General features: G+C 42.9%; 1 protein-coding gene across 1 annotated transcript in view; it reads left to right on the top strand.

The window, feature by feature from the left end:
- Positions 1-4,449: 4,449 nt before the first annotated feature.
- TGFBR2 (transforming growth factor beta receptor 2) overlaps positions 4,450-21,486 on the top strand; it is a 90,232-nt gene continuing 73,195 nt past the window's right edge. The window contains exon 1 of the mRNA XM_055321518.1: positions 4,450-4,660. Coding sequence (XP_055177493.1) covers positions 4,567-4,660 — 94 coding nt within the window. The 5' untranslated portion in view covers positions 4,450-4,566. The remainder of the gene's footprint in view (positions 4,661-21,486) is intronic.

Here is a 21,486-nt window from a genome sequence, read left to right as displayed (position 1 = left end):
CACTGAGTGGAATGTGCCCACCAGTAGTACAAGTTGAAAACAAATGTGTGCCAAGCCAAAGAACTTTCCAATGGAGAGGTGACTGCCATGGGTTGATTAAGGAGTAAGAGATGAGGAAGTAATAATAGCAAAGGGGAGGCCCTAATCAGCTTTCAGTCACCCAAAATACTGTGATGATCAGGCTGGTCAAGTGGTTAGGATCAACTCCTTTGATCAATTTATTCTAGAGTGCAGACTCTGAAGCTAGACAGGCTTCTGTTTAAACCTGGGCTCTCTCCCTTACTAGCTATGTGACCTTTGCCAACTACTTAATCTCTGTAATCCTCAGTTTCTTCACCCGTAAAGTGAAGCTTAGAAAATACTGCAGCGAGGATGTGCTCCCAAATGTTAACAAGTGATTATCTTTGGGTGAGAGAGGGAAGGATCTTTATTTTCTGCCTTTGGCTTATCTTTATTTCAGATTTTTTTCTATCTGCAGTTACCATATATTATTTTTGTAATTTGAAACAAAGCTATGTTTTTTTTTTTTCAAAAAGCAACTATTCATGCTTTCTCTAAACGTGTGGTATATTTTCAGATTTTATTAATAACTGTGAAGAACTGCAAACAAAGGTTTGGATTAGAAAAACAGATACTCTCACTTTTTCCCCTTTATTGAAGACAGGAAACATACATTAAGTACTATAGGGCACCTAGTGTGGTTCCGAGTTGAAAAGGGAATAATCTATGCTTCCAAGGACTTCACAATTGGTGGGATGGGATTCTAGAAAACAATGGATAATTATAATGCACTCCATGTCAGAATGGGCTAAACATTTTAAAAATAGGTGAAATAAACTAAATGCTCCTCAGGTTTTCTTTGGGAGAGGAGGGATTAGTTTAAGCTGGAGGAGTCACAAACCACTTCCCTGAGGAACTAACCTGTGTATGACTCTGAAAGGGGGAGTGATCCTCACACTTATTACTATTGTCTCAGTGCTCACTGGTCTGCTTCACAATAGAAAGGAAATTGGTCAAGAGCTGAGAATGGAAAATGCTTGATTTATATGGAGAGGAGTCTCCCCATCAACTGCTTTGGTTGCCAGTAACCTCAACAGCTGCATGTCAAGAAGTTCAGGAGAGTAGAAAGTTCTTGCCTCATCACAACTGGAAAATACAGGGCTTAAATTAACTACATTTTGATTCAGTCCAATTGTTTTGTGTGTCTGTGTATGTGTTCAGATTTCGTAAAACTGGAAATATGGAGACGCTCAAGCTGTTTAACTTTGGTTCAACTTGGTTTTTATTGTTTTTCAACTTGGTAAGGGCCTAAAAATTACTCTCTTTGTTTTTTTAAGTCCCGAGTTGAGCTTTTAATTTTTGTTTCTGTCTGCAAATGGCCCAATTTTTGCATATGTATATTAGCTGCAAATTATATTGAGTCAAATATAGAACTCTCTGTGTGAAAACAGTGTTTCAATCCAGAGTACCAGGCTTCTCTTTCAGGGAGAATCCCAAAAGGAAGTTCATATTGACAAATTTTTAAGGTTGTCCAATTGCAATAGGTGTGTTTCCTCTGATTTTACCGTGACAGCTTCTAAAGGAGGAGTTGGCACTGAATGCTGAATTCAGACTCTCAATTTCACAGGAGACGGGGATTAAATCAGAAATGTTAAAGGCAAACAAAATTAAAATCAACATTTGTGATACATTGATGACAAAGACCACCAGTTAAATACTTCACCATGGGATTGAATATCTCACACCTGGCCTCTAGCAGTGTCAAACATCTGTCTTTGCAATAAGTGTAGGAAAGAACGCCTTTGGAATCCCTTGGGCTTTTTTATTTGGCTCTCAGTGTATTTGGGGGAGTAAGGAAGTATATGTGTGCTGCCCAGAGGAACTTGGGCAAATTTAGAAAAAAAGAAAAAAGCTCACACACTTCTCCTTTTTAAAGAAAAGGAAGTAATAGTGACATCACCCTCAGCTAAAATCTAACTTGTTTACATCTCAATTTAGTAGGTAATAGAATGCCTTCTCCAGAGTCGTGAAATAGCGAGGATGATTAAGTCCAACATTCTTCTGAATCTTTATTACCTCATTCTTTCCTTCATCCAACAGATATTTACTGAACACCTGTTATGTGCTAGGTACTAAGGCTGTAATAGTGAGTGGAGGGAAAATATTTAATCCCTGTCCTCAAAAAAAATTTGGACTTGAGTGGAAGAGAGGAATAGAAGTGAATGAATGACACAAAATAATCATAAAACCACAGCTGTAGTAAGGGCTAAAAGTGAGAAGCGAAAGGTGCCAAGAGGACCTATAATAAAAGATCTATTCAGGGAGGTCAGGGAAAGCTTGTCCATCAAGGAAGTCAGGATATACCAAAGCAAGACCAGGAGTTGTCTGCGTGAAGAAGAAAGGAGGGACAGAGAAAAGGAGGGGGTCCTTTTGTGGGGAAGGAAGGCTCTGTGCAGGAGGAATAGTGGGTATGCTGTATGAATTTGGAGAAGGCTATCAGCAGGAGAGGAAGAGAAGCCTAAAGAAAGGTTACCAGAGAGGGACAGCCATTGAGGGATCCGGTTTCTAACCTCCATCTCAAGAGCAGTGGGAAACCATTGAATGAATCTAATCAGAGGGCTGGTATAATTAGGTTTGCATTTTGAAAAATGGACTTTAGTTCTGAGTTGAGAAATTGGGGGACAGGGCCCAGGATGGCCTGGACTGGGGATGGGTGGTTGGGAGACTCCTGTCCGAGGGATGGCAGTGGCACAGGTCGGGTGGCAGTGGAGGAAATGGCAAGGAGGCAGATTCTGAACACAACTTTCCTCCATGGTTAACGTGGCTCCAGCTTTGCAAGGCTGTTTGGTCAACAAGAAGATGCCCAGTGCTTCCGATTCCACTGCACTTCCAGCATCTTGAGCACCAGAGCTGGGAAGTAGCGTTTTCCTAAAAGACATTAAGAGGCAGCCTCAGTGTTGGGGGGGGTGGTGGTGAATGGTGATAGGACGCAAGGTTTCAGGATCAAGGGAATGAACACATAGATCGACAGGGACGTTTTCTGGAGTTGGGTTTCTGGGGAGTGCTATTTGCTTTTCTTCCCAGCGAGCCTGGCCACCTGCCTCTGCAAATACTCTTTGTCTTAGATAAAGGAAGTTGGTTGTGTAACCTGCTGGAAGGTCTCCTGGTGGGCAAACTGTACAGAACCTGAGTCTTTGAGAGTTGGAAGTAAAAACGAGCCTACAATTCCTTGCCCAACCAAGCCCCACGGGAAAGAAGAGAGTGGGCCTATAATAATTAAACTTGAAAGGTGTCCCGCAGGATCTTTCTAGGGCAAAGCTGGTCACCCTCGCAAGAAGGGAGAGTGGAAAGTTGATCCCTGTTTCTCCTTGGGCAGAGGTGACTGAGGACGGTCTGTCTTCAGGGGCAGTGTTGGAATGCAAGCCCTGGCACTGAGCTGACTCCCAGGCCACTTTTCTACGTACATTTTCTACCATACTCGGGACATTCTAAACCTAAGTGCCCTCCCCCCCCCCCACACACACAGCATCACTCCGTGGGGACTGCTTATTCACACTTGACTCCCTGAAGCACCCCCAGGGGGAGGCAACTCAAAAGAGGGGGCAGCTCTCCAGAGGCCGTCAGGAACGCTGCGCACCTCGGGCGGACATCCCGGATCAAAACCCGCATTTTAAACGAGATACTCAGGTGGTGGAGACGCACAGTCAGGCGCGGGGTTGAAAACAAAATAAAACAAAACAAAACAAAACAAAACAAAACAAAACAAAACTTCCGGACTTCGACCTGCAGCTAAGGAGAACGCTCTGCGAAGTGCCGGTGTGTGTACACGCGTAACCGAAACCGAAGTCCGGTGAGGCGGCGCCTCGGCTGCTGGACCCCAAACAAACACACACAAAACGTGCTCACGACTCCGGTTTCAGAACGCACCCGCGAGTCGGGCACTCGGGGGTCTGCAACCGCGACCCCGGGGCACCCGGGGACACGGCGGAGCATGCTCCGTGGGGTGCCCGGAAAAGCGAGCCCCCCTGCGCCCCGCGGCTGTCCGGGGCGAGCCCTCGGAGCCGGGAACTCCCGAGCGCGGGGGTGGGGGTGGGGGGGGGCGGCCGCGAGCTGGCCGAGCCCCTCGGAGGGGCCGGTCTCGGGGACGTGATTGGCAGGCGGGAGAGAGGAGGGCTGGGGGCCGAGCCGCGCGAGCGGGCTGTCGGGCGGCGAGAGGTCCTCCCAGCAGTGGGCGAGGAGTTTCCTGTTTCCCCCGCGGCGCCCGGGGAAGCGGAGTGAGTCAGCCGCGCGCACCGAGCGCGGACACCGCCGCGCGCGCTCGCCGGGCCGGGCGCCCGCCTCCTGCGCAGCTCCCCTCGGCCGCCGGGGGCCTCCGCGCCTCGCCGCGCCCGCCTCAGGGCCCCCGCCCCCGCGCGGCTGCCGAGCGGCGCCACCTCTGGGCCGCGCATCTGCCCGCCCGGCCGCGCGGGGTCCCGCCGGGGCGCGGCGCGGAGGCGCAGCCGGGGCTCCGGGAGGCGCCGTGCGCTGCGCTCGGGGCTCGGTCTATGACGAGCGGCGGGGGCTGCCATGGGTCGGGGGCTGCTCCGGGGCCTGTGGCCGCTGCACATCGTCCTGTGGACGCGCATCGCCAGCACGATCCCGCCGCAGGTCCTGAAGTCGGGTGAGTGCCCCCGGGCGGGCTCGGCGGGGCGCCGGGGGGTCCCCGCTGCGCTTGACAGGCGGCGCCGGCGCCCCGCGCTCGGGCGGAAACGGAGGGTGCCCGCGGCCGACCCGCGCGGGCCGGGACCTTCTCTTTGCCCGGAGCAGGAAAGTCCGCGCGGGGCGCGGGGGCGCGGGGCGCGCGGGGCCCCCTTTGTGCGGCCGGGAACGGCGTCGTGCCGGCCGCGTCCGAGGCGGGCCCCCACCCCCGGAAAGGGAAGTTTGAGAAGTTGCTCGGGGATCCGAGGGAGGCAGGGGAGCCGCGGCCCGGACCCAGCCCGCCGAGGCCGCGGGGCAGCGGGCGCACCTGGGGTCTCCGCGGAGCCGCCCGGCCGCCCCCCGCCCCGCCCCCGCCCCCACCCCCGCCCCCGCCCCCGCCGCCGGGCCCCTGCAGCCCCGGGTCCCCCAGGCCGGCCTCTGGGCCCGGAGTCGCTGTCTGAAAGTTTCAGGGAACGAAGCGGTTTCCGAAGGAAAGTTCCCCGGCTGCTCCGTCGGCTGGGCGCTGGGCGCTGGGCGCTGGGCGCTGGGCGCGGGAGCGGGGCTGTCAGGTGGCGGCGGGGAATTGTGCACTCGGTGCCTGCTGGGTGCTGGGTGCTGGGTGCTCGGGGCTGGGGGCTGCACAGGCCGCCTGCGGCGAGACCGCCCTGCCGTCCCCTCCCGGAGGTGATGGCTCCCCCTCCCCGCAAGTGACCTTTGAGGGAAATGGGAAGCCTGAATCCTAACTGTCCTCCCCGATCTGGAGGGTTTCCAACGTGAAAAATGCAGGAATTGAGTTCTTGTGTGTCAGGGAAAGGACCGAACTCCCCACCCCCTTCCCCGACCTTAGAGGTTACTTATTTTTGATGCAGTGATCCACGTACGTGAGTACCTGCAAGGCCTCAGGCCCTCAGCTTCCTCATCTGTAAAATGGTTCCATCTGGATAAGTTGACATCCCCTTCATCTGTGGCTCTCCTTGCCGCTCTCTTCCCCCTTTGGTGACTTGGAAATGCCCTGTGTGAATTCGGGATGAAGTATAGAGGCTCTGACAGCCCACATCACCCCCAGGCACTCCTTCATCCACGAGGGCCACAGGCAGCCTTGCCTTTTGGGTTGTCTAGAAGAAATTAGCACCAAGTTCTAAATGGTAACCTTTCAGAGTATGGAAGTGGATTGAGATCTTTTTAAAAATGATGTTTCTTATGGAAGGTGGCACGGAGATGGGAGTTCTGAATGGAGTGAGAAAAAAAGGACTGTTGTGAACAAAAAATCCTAACACAAATTTGAATTTCATAAAGTCCTACTGTCTCAGTCTCCGATGTTCTACATTGCAGTACCAGACTGTCCAAGTGTCTCTGATCATACTCCAGGCACTTAAAAACTGACTTATATGTTGCTAATAAAGATTTTAAGTGGCACCCTTAATTTTCTGAGTATGTTACAGATCATTAAAACTTTTGTTTCAGGTTACGAAAGGAGGAAATCAACAGATCCTGATTTTGCTAGATTTTGTTTACAAGGATTAGATTTATGAATTTTCAAATTCCAGGCGCAGTAGTTCATGAGTCAGTTTCATTTCATCTGTATACTTTTTAAACAATTAACCTAAAAGCCCAGGGGCTTTTTATTTGGACTTTGATCAGTTTTTAAAAACCCACAGATTTCATATTTTGATGGAATTAAAGGTGCCAAATTTGAACTAAGGAAGCATTTTGGAATTTTACTCATTGGAAATTAAGTATTCAAAGATAGTTGAAGGTAGAAGGTAGCTATAATGAAAACGAGAAACTTACTTCCAGTTGCATTCTAATTTTCTGTGTAAGTAGGCGGTTTCAGGATTTTTCTAAAATAATTGGTAAACCGTCAAGACATTTTTCAAAGTATCTTACTGTGTGATGATAAGATATGAGATAATTAGATGGCTAACGGAGTCCTATTAGGCCACCTAAAAAAGTCCATCTTCTGTTTAGTGGATTTGATAAGAACAAACTTCACTGAGAAATATGCTTAATTCTTAAAAAAAATATATATATATATATATTTTTTAATTTTGTAGATCCACCCTTCCTAAATGCCCCAAATTAAGTAATTACTCTTTAGGGGAAAACCTTAAATGTCAGAAAACTCTTCAGATCTGAAAAATATGACTGTTACTTTTCAAATACCTAACAAGAAATTTCTGTTGAGGACTCAGTATTGGTAGAGTGTCTTACAGATAAACTTCTTTCCTAAAATTATGTTAATGATGTGCTTCTCTTCGTTAGGGTCAGAGACTAGAGATCTAGGTCCAGAATTTGATCTTTGGTCTATTGCATTTTAGAAAAAAACATTTTTCTGCCACTTCCTTTAATTTTCACCAGTTTTGATCTATACAAAATACTCATCATACTTTGGATTTACTGCCCCTTTTTTTCAAGGTAGCACCCCACCGTGATGAATCCTCATTCTTGTCTGGGGAGCTAGCATAACTGCTACATGGTTTCCATTTTAGTTTACCAACCCTTTGTTATCAACACAACTTTTAAAATTTTTCTTTATTTTTTAACCCCATTTTTCCAATTAAGAATTATGTCTCATTGGTGCCATTGTAATAAACGACCATTACTCATTTTTTCTTTTCAGCAGTATTTATAGAGCATCTCCTTATACCGGGCAGGAGGCTCAGACCTAGAGACACTATCCCAAATGAATAAGACAGTTTAACATATGGGAGGGTTTTAAAGGCAAAGATGAGGATGCGTAGTTTAACCCTATGTATTTGGAGACATTAATGAATACTGGTGGTTTATTTTCCAGGCCCTTTTTTTCAAAAGCCATTTGGTGCTGAATGCACTTGGAGGGGTGTAAACTAGATGTGCTAGGTGTTTTTGTTTTTTTCTCTCAGTCCCTTTGAATGTCTTTTCATTGATCTGTTCCTTTCTATGTCCACCATGTTGCAGGCCCCCACTTGGGTCACCCCAGTCCTCCATTCGGTAGCCACTGTGGTGGGTCCAATGTGCCCACCCAGTCTTTCTCTTGAGGAGTGACTTAGAGATACAGGCTCTTGAATAGAGGCCTCCTGGGTTCCAGACCCACTTTCCATTTACTGGCTGTGTAGCTTGATGGCCGTGTAGTCCCTTTCCCTCCGTAACCCCCCAACCCATTTGTAAAATGGGGATTATGGAGTTATAGTGAGGTTTAAATAAAATAATGCTTTGAAGTGCTTAGCTTAGTGCCTGCAGCATAGTAAGTGCTCAATAAATACCAGCTTTCATTATTATTATTAACTCCTTAATCAGGCCTCACAGGATCCTCCCTGACCTGGTTGCCATTTGATTCTGACACTTCACATCCCACCATGGCTCCTGCTTTCCCAGTATATCCTTGAGTCATCTTGCATACACAAACCCTAGGCAGTTTAGGCTTTTTAGTGCCTTTGCTCAAGCTGCTGCCTGGAACTCCTGCTACCTGAATAGTTTCCCCTAGCCTTTCAGACTTAATTCAAGTGTCATTTGCTTATGGAAATCTGTTTGCCCCAGGTTGAGCTAAACGTCCCTTCCTGGGGCCAGGCCTCTGTCTTAGCTCATAACAATAGCCAAAATTAGATCTTTATGTGACTCCTTTGCCAACCATACCTCTCAGAGGCAAGGGGTGTATCTTATTAATTTATCCATATTCAGGATCTCTGAAAGTACCTGACAAATCATGTAGCACCCAGGAAATGTTGAGCGGAGCTGCTAGTACAATCCAGGTCAAGTATTTTAATAACCAGGCAGGCTCTGTGTACTGGGAATTTACTCTGAATGGTAAAATCTTACTTTTAGGGGATCCCTGGATGGCTCAGCGGTTTAGCGCCTACCTTCGGCCCACAGCATAATCCTGAAGTCCTGGGATCGAGTCCCCACGTAGGGCTCCCTGCATGGAGCCTGCTGCTTTCTCTGCCTCTCTCTCTGAATAAATAAATAAAGTCTTAAAAAAAAAATCTTAGTTAAAATAGTTTTGGCTCTGATCTCAGTGACAGTTTGGCTATTTTTATTGTATGTAATTGTTTTTTGTTTTTTGTTTTAAATTCTGATGAGATATGGAAAAAAAATGCTTCAGCTTCTGACAAACATGATGCAAAGTCCTTATCCAGTCCCTTCAGCTGTACATTTGGAATTGCTGTAAGGCATTCTAAGCCACTCCTAAACTTTAGGGTTTCACCAAAGAAATTTTCCAGTAAATACTGAATTCTCTCTCTCTCTCTCTCTCTCTCTCTCTTTTTTTTCTAGAAGTTTGTCGAAAGGAGACTTTCATTAAAAAAGAAGTGCTGAAATCTAAATTTAGCTTTTAAGTTTCTTTTTTCATCAGGGTTTTATGTTTTGGTTTTTAAGCGGTGAAGCAGAGTTGATCTAAGGGAAGCGTGGGCCTGTAGCAGCTCCAGTATGCCGCAGAGCTGCGTGGATATTATTTAGGTCTGATGCAAACCACCAAAACAGTTTAAAATAGGGTGCAGAGGAAACATACTTCCTCGCTAGAGCATGGCATTATTTAGCCAACTTCCACATAAAAGCATAGCTCTGTCACCTTCTTAGTTTCTGCCCTCCAGCTCTGCAGGTATAGCTTTGGCAGATTTAACGCATGATTTTCAGTGGAAGTGACTTAGCAGATACGCATTAGTAGTGAGAATACTCACCTCTTATTTTGTGCTGCGTCTTTTCCATGTAATATTCTGCTCCCCAGGTACTTGTTGCTTCTGACTGAGGCGATGTGATGATTCCCCTTCCTTGCCTGGCATGTCAGAAGGGTTTAGAACGCTGAGCAGGCACATTGGCTCATCTCAGGGAGAAGTCAGGAGAAGAGAAACTAACATTTGGAAATCTGCTCTGAGCCAGCTGCCTGACATTACTTACCTAATTTCATCTGCAGAAGAAGTCTGCAAGATAAGTTTTATTATCTTTTTTTATAAATGGGGAAGATGGAGTCTGCTCCAGGTCAGTTGAGGTTTGCCTGTGTATGTGTGTGTGTGTGCATCGTTCTCAGCTTGCCCTGCTTGCATTCTGCTCGGCTCTTTTACTTAGTGTATCCATGGGTACATATGCTGAGATGGAAGTTAGGGAGGGGGTAAAGAGTCCACGTGTTTGAGAAAGGGAAAACTTACCATCTGATACCATCAATTCAGTGCTCCTGATTTCACAATTTGCTTTGCTTGCATGGTCGGCCTCCTTCCTATCTTTGCACCATAGAAAATCAACATAAGGCTGTCTCTTTACAAGGAAACTCTACTCTTCCTAGTCTGATCACAGAGTCCTGGTGGCGGGACTGAGTTCATGTGAACCATGGTTCGACCATTTACAGCAATTGGACAAGCACCATTTTCAAAGCTGTGTGTATTGTGCACCAGTTCTAGGCACGAAGCCTCAGCAACTGTTGGTGAGGGCAGAAAGAACAGAATTTATCCAACATAATGGTGGATGATTTGACTTTTGAGGTTCCACTAATTTGAAAACTTGTAGTTGGTTAACAGTCTTCTCCTCATGATAGGATCTGGCCTTTTACTTGCTATGATCAGCTTTTTAGGTCTTGGTACTCAGCATAAAGCACCTGCCTCCTTAGATATACTCAATTCAGGATCTCCCCCTTAGGCTTTTAAGGGTTCCCTAGCATCTTTGTTTTGTTTATAGGACTGAAGCTTAGATCATTAGAATGGGTTTAGCTGCAGAGTCAGTGCCTGTGACTCTTGAGGATGTAGGTGGGAAAGGCTATCTGCTATTAAGACGTGCAGTTTCCTTCCTTCCTTCCTTCCTTCCTTCCTTCCTTCCTTCCTTCCATCCTTCCTTCTTTGCTTCCTTCTTTTTTCTTGATTTTTTTTAAAATTTTTATTTATTTATGGTAGTCACAGAGAGAGAGAGAGAAAGAGGCAGAGACACAGGCAGAGGGAGAAGCAGGCTCCATGCACCGGGAGCCCGACGTGGGATTCGATCCCGGGTCTCCAGGATCGCGCCCTGGGCCAAAGGCAGGCGCCAAACCGCTGCGCCACCCAGGGATCCCTCTTTGCTTCCTTCTTTACTTCTTTCATTTTCTTCTTTTATGATGAGACTTCCCCACCAGTTTTTTTTTTTTCAGCGCAGTTAAAATATAGGCATAGTATATGGGCAAAAGGGGCCTCTGCCCTGACTCTTAGAGGGTACTGTCTTTAGTCTTCTCAAGTCAAACCCCTGTCCATGAGGTGAGAAGACTCTGAACCTCTAAATCCAAACTCCCTTTTTTAGATCACATTTCAAGTACTGGGAACCATAATTCACCTTTCAAATGGCCCTGGGTTTGCTTTTCAGACTATATGGACCTTTGGGTACCTCTTGGTGAGGGCCTTTATAGCCATTAGTCTTTGCACCTAAGGGGTGGCCAAGGGATAGCTGTGTATGTGTGGGGTGTGTGCAGGGATATGTTACAACTTGGGTGCCCATGCATATCTTACAAGGTACCTCTTGATCCAGTATGGAGCAGGCAGTGGAAAGAGGAAGGTATATTAGTGGCCAGACCTAGGACAGTATTTACCCAAAACACCCCATTCCAGAGAGGGACTTGAATAGTTCAAGACTTTTACAATTATACTGGTCTTCCAAAGTATTAGTAAGATATATTTGTTAGTCATGGTAGGACAAAACCTATTTTATTGAACCATTTCTCAGCTTGATTTATAACTTCTGATATTTTGGTCTATGGTATGTGGACCTCTGTTTGTCCTCACCCTGGGTCTTCCAAGGCCAGGGATGCATCTGACATCAATAACATTCCTTTACAGTGGTTTGGGTCACAAAGTTAGTTTTTGTTGATTGTATTATGTTTTCTCCAGAGAGATTGGTCACTAACGAAAAAGCCAAGACTCCATTCTTAATCATAATGTATTTTCATTTGCAAAATTCAGTTTTTCATAGTTTATATCTTCTTGAAGGAAAATACAAACCTTAACCTTAGTTCTATTAATTTGACTATTGTTCTATTTCACTTATGCATTTTTTTTAAAGATTTCCTAGTACTGTAGTTGCATTTCCTCCATGTACTAGGAACACTAGGGCAAGGTGAAGCTTATCTGGATGTTTTCTTCTACTATTGTAAATATTTGTTTGAGTGGTCCATGCCCTTCACAGTGTCTGTCAGGAAAACAAGAACAGTGTTAAGAAGTCAAAAGCCCTTCTAATACTATATAAGGTATAGGATTGTCAAAACTGTGCATTTTAGAGAGTCAGAGAATGGGCAGAGCAAACATGAATGTTTTGAAGGAAAAATATGGGGTCAGGTGCAAACTCTGAGCATATGTCATAGCATGTCTTATCTGTAAAAGCTGTAAATCATTAGAGAGGATTCATAAACTTTGGGGACAACTCACTGCTGCTTTGTGGATGACTACTGGTCATCCTAAACCTCTGTGAAACTTTTCTACATAGCGAAATCGAATTGACCTCATGCTCCCGTGAGTGGTGTCTCTCTCTTGAAGAAGCTTTATTTTATTTATTTATTTATTTATTTATTTATTTATTTATTTATTTATTTATTTATTTATTTTGAAGCTTTATTCATGAGCCTTCATGGACTGGTTTCCCAATAATGTATGTAACCCACTTATGGAGATCTTGCTACTGCCTGGATCATGCTGAGCACTACATTTCTATTATTTAACCTTCAAAACAACTCCATGAGGTAGATTTTATAATGTTCTTATAAGTCCTCTGGAGTTTAGGAAATTTAGCAAAGGCCACCCAGTTAGCAAATAATTATGCTGGGGTTTGAATCAAGATGGTCTGGTTTAGGGACCTGCCCTCTAGTTGTTATATACTATATTGAGACTAGGTCACCTCAGTTGACATAAACTGTTCTCTATTGTAGCATGGGTGGTGGGGAAACATAGGGGTTAAGAAAAAAAATGGTACTATCCAACATATTTCTAATGCTTTAGTGTTTTTCATTTATTATCCCATTTAATTTCTTTAGCTAAATAAAATCGCATTTGATTCATACACCAGGTAATCAAACATCATGACTGTCTTGTGACCTCAATGGGAAAATGAAAAAATATACATCAGTTGATGAATCATGGGATATTTATGCCATCAAGGAGTTTTTAGGTATTCTGAGCAAAACCAGCCCTTTATTTGGAAGGATTGGGGAATTCAATCAAGGGTGCATAAATATGTGGGGGATACATATGGTATGCCAAGGTGGATTCACCATGAGGTGAAAGGAATGTAACCTTCAAGGCTTATCTCTGATATAAGCCCATCTCCTGGCTCTGGAACAGAGACTGGCAGTACGGTTAGTATGTGTCATTCAAGAATATTTAAGAAATCTTGCTGTGCCTGAGTACTAGAGCTCATGCTTAAAAGAAACATGATAGAGGTTTCCCCAAATTTAGAGGCAATTCAGAACATTTACAGGATATCACTTAAAATGAATGATGAAGCTGTGAAACTTTTTCCAAGCTATTCAAACATAAATTATAAATTCTAATCAACAGTTCTAGTGGGAAGACTGAATTATTTTTCTATTCTCTTTATAGAGAATATTGCAAAATATCATTGGAAGAGGGAATCAAAGGGTATGTAATCAAAAAAGATGGTAAACATATTTCAGAGGTCTGTCAGAGAGTTAATAAAAATAAATTTTATATTTGTGGTATTTGTAGCATTTGAAAATTTGCACTTTGTAAGATGACATTTTGAATTCTAAACATTCACTTTCATACCTAAATTTCTATTCTTAATTTTTATATTCTTTTCTTAACGAATGCCCCTGAAATTTAAAAGCTTCAGCTTTCACAAGACCCAACTCTATGATTAGTGGTAGGATTTGCTTGTTGGCCGAGAAAATAATTAAAAATTCCTCTTCCTCCACTCCCCACCCCCATACAGAGACTGAAGTCTGCATCATTACATCACCAAACCCAAACATTTTTTCCCAGGTTTAGCTAAACCCTTCATTATTTTCCTAGTTTAGAGGCTCCATGTCAAGTATAGAAGAAGCTGTAAATATGTAATTATCACAGAACCTTGATTTTGAATGAAACCTAGATCTGACCCTTAGTTTGCGATCAAGACTGCCTAGGAGACAGCTGATGAGGACTAAAGCATGTTATACTGGCAACCAAGGTGTCCAGGTGATCTGTCCAAGTCCCTTGGCCCCACTAGGTGTCATTTTCTTCTAAGTACAGTGGGAAGAATTGGACTAGATGAAATTTTCAGTTTTTTTCTGAAATTTTTCATTTTGCAGTTTAGTGGAGGAAACCATTGAAGTTGACTCAAAAACCTAATCCTTAACTAATTGAAGTAGAAAACTCAAAAGTCATAATAGGTCGTAACAGATACCACAAACATCCACTTGGAGTTTGTTGGAGATGACCACTATTGAAAAAAGAAAAAGAAACCATAGTTATTTTGAAAATTTTCTGGTACAGGTGCCTGAGCATACACCCTGACTAAATAGCATGTTTACTTGAGCTAGTGCTTCTTCCTTGCTGAAGAAAAGTCTTACTTGGTTTTGGTGGTAATACCATTTCTCTTTTGTAATTATGGTGTTCTCATTCTCCCCTTCCTCTGAATGGGTTGAAGTGTCTGTGAAGGTATTTTCTGAGGAAAAGAATTATGAAACACTTTGCTATGTCTAGGAAAAGAAAGTCCTAAAGGAGCTTCTGTGTTTTTTGGGAAGAGGAAGGAAATTCGTCTGAATATAATTAGTCTTCTCTTGCCTTTCAAAGATTTCTCCACCACTTTTCTTAAAATATTCTCAGAAAAGACAGAATTTGCTACAGATTGGCAGGTTGCAGACTGCTTTTTTAGGCAGGGAGTAGCTATGAGCCCCATAATTGCATTCCTGTATGGTCTGCATACAACAGCACAGAGGAGGAATCTTCTAACTATTGCTTTGAATGACTGTCTTGTTACTTCATATCACTTTTATGTTTTGTTCTCTAAAACCCGTTGTATTGGGGGAAAACTATGATAAAATTTTACCTGAAATGTTTTTAAAGGGAAAACAACAACAACCAGTGGTCACATTTTGCATTCACTATTCTGAAATCCCTAAAATTACATTGTTGTACGATAGGTTTCCAACAATCTCAGCCCTTCCTGGGCACTCTTTTATTCTTATAATTTCTATTATAATTATATGATTTGTATTGCCTCTCTTATCACCTATTTATTTTTTTCCAATGAGTCCCAGACCAGCCAGTCTTCTCTTTGTTGTTTTTTTGTTTCCCATCACCTCCATCAAGTCCTGCTAGTTCTACTTTCTCACTCCTTCAGAAACCTTATTTAACATCTAGCTGTCTTGGGTTCTAATATGCATTGAAGTTCAAATCTTGAACTCAAGCATTCTGACCCCAAAACGATGCTTTTTCAGATCATCCCCTGAAGATGTTCTACTACCTTACTACTCAAAGGGCAGTCCAGTGACCAGCAGCATCAGATTAATGAGAAATTTACTGGAAATGCAGAATGTTGATCCCCTCTCCAGACCAAATGCTCAAAACCAGCATTTTAACAAAATCCCCAGGTGATTCATGTACATATGCATTGAAGTTTGAGAAGTACTGCTCCAGTAGCATTAAAACATTTCCCACAGAGGAATCAAAAGATCTGCAGCAATGTTGGTGGATCAGATCAGACTTGTTTCTGTCACTGAAGAAGAGAAGGATTGCAGGAAGAGTAGCTTCTAGTTTTATGAGGGTGTTTTGATTCCTTCCTAGCTACAAGGCCCCTTTTGAACTGTATGTAGCTAACACACTGAGGCTAACTGAAGCAAATGCTCTGACAGCAAGTCAAGTCAATTAGTGAGGCAGTTTTACCCTGTTTACCCAAAACATCTTCCAGGGCTCTCTCCCTTGACCAACAACTGTAGATCCTGAGATCCATTTCTCTGCTGAACTCACAGCATTTATCACGTTTACTCATTAGGCATTTAATCATAGACCACCTTCACATTTGTAGGCCTTAATTAAGAGCTATTATACCTTGGCATTTCTTAAAGTATATAGCACTGTGCTGTATACAAAGTATGTACCCAATAAATTAATGAGTTAATGTCAGGTTTTTCAGGACATGGTTCTACTCTTCAACATTAAAAAAAAAAAATCTTTTGCCTTAAGAAACTTACTTGGTTGTTGCTGAGTGAGAACTCACTAAATTTTTCTTGAATCCATCAGTATTTGCTTTAGACTGTTCTGAGAGTGCCACTATTGGCTTTTTCAGTGAGTGATATCTATATTTTATTCACCATTAGGCCATTTTTTTGCACCTCAATTACTTTTGTCTTTAAGAATCATGGGTCTCTAGGAGTTACAACATTCAGTTCTCACAGCTCTTTCAGATTTTTTTAAACAGTTTTATTTTCCGACTTTTCCACCCCCCCCTTATGATACTGTAACTATACTCAGCAAAAACCAAAACAAATAAAAAAACAGGAAAAAAACCCTTTCCATTAAAACTTGCCTTTTGCCTCAAATATCAACTTATTCATCAGAATAACTGTAAATTTTAATACCCAGAATCGCTCAATCAGACATTTATTTACAACAGGAACTTCGTTACATGAAATGCATAACCATTTGGTTTCAGTTTTACTCTTAAATCATGCTACGACCACGCAAGTCTGAACTCATGTTTTCTGTCCTAAGAAGCTCATTGGTTTCTGCCCATGGACACCCTTTATCCCTTTTCTCTTGAATACCTATACATGGCCATCAGTTAAATCTCCCCAGATGTCATTTTGAATAGGTGGCTCCTGATAGCCTTCCATGGATTTTCTCTGTGGATCCTAGGAGATTGATTACATGGCCCTTACTTTCTCTTTGAGCTCAGGGGCTGTATTAGTATCCTTGGTTCCTAAGACCCATCAATGAGTCACAAGATTGGTTTGATGATTGCATGCAAGAATGAGGCCAGTCCATCCCCCATTTCCCTTTCTGCTCCTGCGCATGCCTCAGGCCCTGGTTCCATTCGACCTGGGGTCCTCACACATACTTTTGCTTTTAGATTTTCTAACTTGTGACTGTTCTGCTCCCTTCAGTTTTCCCATTCTCTGCCCATGCCCTACAATACCTTCCCCATGCTGAAATAATGCCTGATCCAAATCCATTTCCTCTCCTGGGCCTTCAGGTAGTCAACCCAGGCAGATTTCCCATCTTTTTTCTCTTCACAGCCTCACTAACAGGCTGTTACACACTCAGTGTTCCACACTCAGGTGGCTTTGGTCACCAGGCTACCTGCGACTGTATGTGTGCGTCCCTTATTAGAATGAAGATTCTTTGAGGGAGAATCTTCTCTCTTATTCTTCTCTAGCACTCACCATACATTCTCACTGAATGATTGCTGTTGTTTAGAATTCATTACTTTTAGGGATGCCTGGGTAGCTCAGTGGTTGAGCGTCTGCCTTTGGCTTAGGTTGTGATCCTGGGGTCCTAAGGTCCCCCACAGGGAGACTGCTTCTCCCTCTGCCTATGTCTCTGCCTCTGTGTGTCTCTCATGAATAAGTAAATAAAATCTTAAAAAAAAAAAAAAAAGAATTCATTACTTTTAAAGGCCAGGAAAACTGTTTACAAATCCAAGACAGAATGACATTTTATATATATATATATATATATATACACACACACACACACACACACACAGTGTATATGTATGTATATATATAGTATATATATACACACACACTTATATATACTTATATATAACATATTTATATATTTATAGGTGTATATATTAAATTTATACATATTTATGTATTTATTTATATATAAATTTGTATATACTTTTTTCTAGACTGTTTACATTCTCACCACCAAGTGTGTCATCAGTGGGCTTGTCATTTTTAGCCACCTTGAGGGAACCGTGGGCTTGTGGGAAATTTCAAACCATCTAATGTGTGTAAGTTGCTCTTTGCCATGGGGGTTCCATCTGCCTTCAGTCTTTAGTTTCCGTGAATTTGGGGAAGTTGCAGCCTGTGGGTGTTGAAGCCTGTTGCTTTTCCATCTTCACAGACTGCTTTTGTTTCATTTATCCTCTTGTATGTGAATCTTTTGTAGAGGCCCCAACGTGTCACGGCTATAGATGCCAGAAAAAGTCATAAAGTAAATCGTATTATCTGACCCAGAGTAATTTTTTGCCACTCCCGCCTTTCATTTTTTGTGAATTGTAGGTTTTCTCTTATCATTGGGATAGTGGGAGAAGGGACAGTTGAATGAAGGGGTCTTGGTGCAATGGAGAGCATCTGAAGACGCCTTCCAACTGACTGAGGGAAGATAGCCCATATTGCAAAGATGAGTCCTGGCTTTAACAGCACAGCTTCCAGATACAGCTCCTGCCTCTCTTCCAGCTGGATTTGTCACCCATAGAGCCCCTCCTCTGGGGAAATCCAGGAGCTACCCCTGACTTCATAACATTACTTAGGCATGGACTAGCAATACCCTACCTGCTCTATCTAGGGGAAGAAGGAGACAAAATAAGCATTTTATGTCTTTCTTGTTTAAAGATTTTATTTGTTTATATGATAGAGACCAGAGAGCAGGAGCAGAGGGAGTGACAGAGGGATAGGGAGAAGCTGACTTCCCCCACTGAGCAGAGAGCCTGACGTGAGGCTGGATCCTAGGACGTCTGGATCATGACCACCCAAGCCAAAGGCAGATACTTAACTGACTGAGCCACCCAGGCACTCAAAATTTTGTCTTAATGTTCTGTGGCACTAATGGGAAGTGGTTGAGATAAGATACTTTTAATTTGATGTACTCTTGGTTAGCTTTCAAAAGAGAAAACATTTCTCTTTCAAGATTTTGATGGTGATGTAGGTGAGGATGTTTGTGTCCGTTATATAATCACTTAGGCTGACCTGTGCAAAGCATTTTGTCAAACTCAAGAGAGTCTCCTGTTACCAGTGTGTTAATGAAATACTGATGGTACCTTTGGGGACAAGGCAAGAATCTAGTTTCTTAATAGTTCCTTTTTGCTTCATGCATAACTGTTGGAACTCCAGTTAACTCTGCTCCAAGCTTACTGGCCTTGTTCCTCCTCAAGGTGTAACTCCTTTTTGAAAGTAATTGACTGTATGTTAGATGTCTGCGTTACTCGTGTTCTGCTAGTCAAAACAGTTTTGTTCTTATCTCTTTATTTTTTTTCAGATGTTCATCTTTAAGTTCTGGGAAAGGGGTCTTAACCTTGACCTCTGATACCATGTACTGTTTTTTTTTTTTCTCCCCAAGTACTGTTTTTATTACAATCAGGACTTTAATAAAATTTATGTTAAAGCAAGTCATGGTGAGCATTTTATAATGGACATCATTGTCAAATCGCTATGTTGTACACCTGAAACCAATAGACTATTGTATGACAAGTATATTTCAATTAATAATAATAGTGATGATAGAATCTTTAGAGGGAGCCCCTGAAAATCCTGGGAAAATCTGAGTGATCCAGTGTCACTTTCTTAAAACATCTTCCCGTGTTACACAAAGTGACCAGGGAGCCCAGCTTGGTGCTCGTGCTCTCTGAATGGAAATGCCTTGAGGTTAGGAGAAAATGAAAGGGTTGGGGTTGGAGTTGGTAGCTGATGGTTGTGTTGGTTGAAAGCAGCCACTTGTGTGCTCTTTATCAGCAGTGACCAGGGCTGCAGTGGAAGGGCCTGATTTTAGTTGAACATATCTGCCCACAGCCCTCTCTGGCACATATCTCTTGGGAACATATAAAATGTCCTTTGTTGTTAAAATAGCTGTTAAATGAATATGAAAAGCACAACAAACATCATAAAAAGAGTCATTTGCAAACTTGTCCAGGCAGATAAAAAAAACTAATGTCAGGAAAACAGAAAAGAGCAGTGATTTGAATAACTTTATTATTTTTTTGAGGCTTATGGGGGAAAGAACACTAGTGGGAAAAAAATCTACTTTGAAGAAAATATGTTGACCCTGTCTGAATTGTAATAGTTTTTCATAATCCCTTATGGTAATAGAGTGCTTTATGTAAACCTGTTTCACCTGAATGTTGTATTTAATTTTGGAAACAGCCCTCTGAGTGGATATAATTATGCTGTTTTATGGATAATATGGCAAAGGCAGCCCAGGAAGATGAAACCGTCTGAGGCATTATGAAGCATCACACATTTGTGTTTCTGTCATTTTACCTTTTTGGTCCTCGTGCTCTCTTGCCGCTTAATTCTCCATGTAAATACAAAACGAACACTATGGAACAGACATCATGTTTGTATATTTCCGAGTTAACTTGTCGTAGAGGGGATTGTAGGGTTGATGTCAGAAGCCCTGTTCTTGGCTTCAAAAATCAGAAACCATATTTAGGATGAGAGAATTCAGGACAGGACTTCTCTGAGGGTTTTGTCCTCCGGTCTTACTAGAGTTCAAGCGATGTAATGGGTCATTTTTTTCTTTTTTTTTTTTTTCCTTTTCTCTTGAGGCAGTTTTTCTTTTAAACACGAAGCAGTCTGCCTTCTTGAGGCTTATGTCTCTCCTGCTGGTAAACACAGGTTGCCATTTATAACAGGCGGTGGTGGGGCGCCTGAGTGGCTCAGTGGTTGAGCGCCTGCCTTTGGCTCAGATCATGATCCTGGGGTCCTGGGATCGAGTCCTGCATTGGGCTCCCCACAGGGAGCCTGCTTCTTCCTCTGCTTATGTGTCTGCCTCTCTCTGTGCATCTTTCATGAATGAATGAATAAAATCTTAAAAATAAATAAATACATACATACATACATACCATGGCAGTTGCCAAAGTCTTGTAGTTTTGCTCTTCTCCAGAACTTCAGAGTGCCTGGCATAATCAAGAATATTGACATCTTTCCATAGGAAGGGTGTTTCTTCATCATATAGGGCCTAGAGGCCCTAGTCAAGTATTGTCTTTGACTTCCTTCCCTAGAACTTCTTAAAGATGAATGTCTGCATAAAGAAAGATAGGGAGAAGAACAAGATGGTTTTGACGGGCAGAACACAAGAAACACAGACATCTAGTATTTATTTAGATTACTTTTCTGTAAAAGAACTTCTGTCTTGAGGACTAGTAGCAAAGCCTACTTACTCGACTGACATTTTCAAAGGCTATGGTAAAGAATCACCTGTATTAGCAGAAACTGCATTCGATTTGCTAGCCACAAAAGCTCAATGATACTCCCACTGTCCTGCAGTTTGTTCTATAAAATGTCATTTTCCCCAAAACATAAAAAGAGAAGTTGAATCACGTTGTTTTACTTAACTTTGGTGAAAGAAACCCCTTTATATCAGCTCCCACACTATAGTATGGACTTTTTCTTTTCTTTTCCACCATTATTCATCAGGATGATTTTTCCAGAGGACTTGGGACTGAGGATTATTCTGATCCTTCCTCCTCTGTGAAAATTTCCTAGAAGAGATCGACTTCTTTAAGTTATGACTGGGTTCATGAATTTATATTAGAAGTGGAGAGATTGTCTTCATTTTTTTTTTAATTTTTTTATTTATTTATGATAGTCACAGAGAGAGAGAGAGAGGCAGAGACACAGGCAGAGGGAGAAGCAGGCTCCATGCACCGGGAGCCCGATATGGGATTCGATCCCGGGTCTCCAGGATCGCGCCCTGGGCCAAAGGCAGGCACCAAACTGCTGCGCCACCCAGGGATCCCGAGAGATTGTCTTCAAATTAGACTTCAATGTTACCTTTTTGTGTACTTCTTGTGGAAAAGAGATGCCATAGTAAATCTTCTAGAAGACTACCATTTATATAATCCTTTAAAAATGGTAATTTGTACATACTGTTTCCTGTTAAGGCAGATGTAATTATATTTAAGAAAAATATTCAAATTTTGAACATTTCAGAGATGGTCCTTCTT

The sequence above is a fragment of the Nyctereutes procyonoides genome, unplaced genomic scaffold (assembly GCF_905146905.1).
Source record: "Nyctereutes procyonoides isolate TBG_1078 unplaced genomic scaffold, NYPRO_anot_genome, whole genome shotgun sequence".
NCBI lineage: Eukaryota > Metazoa > Chordata > Mammalia > Carnivora > Canidae > Nyctereutes > Nyctereutes procyonoides.
This window is presented reverse-complemented; position numbering and strand designations above follow the sequence as displayed.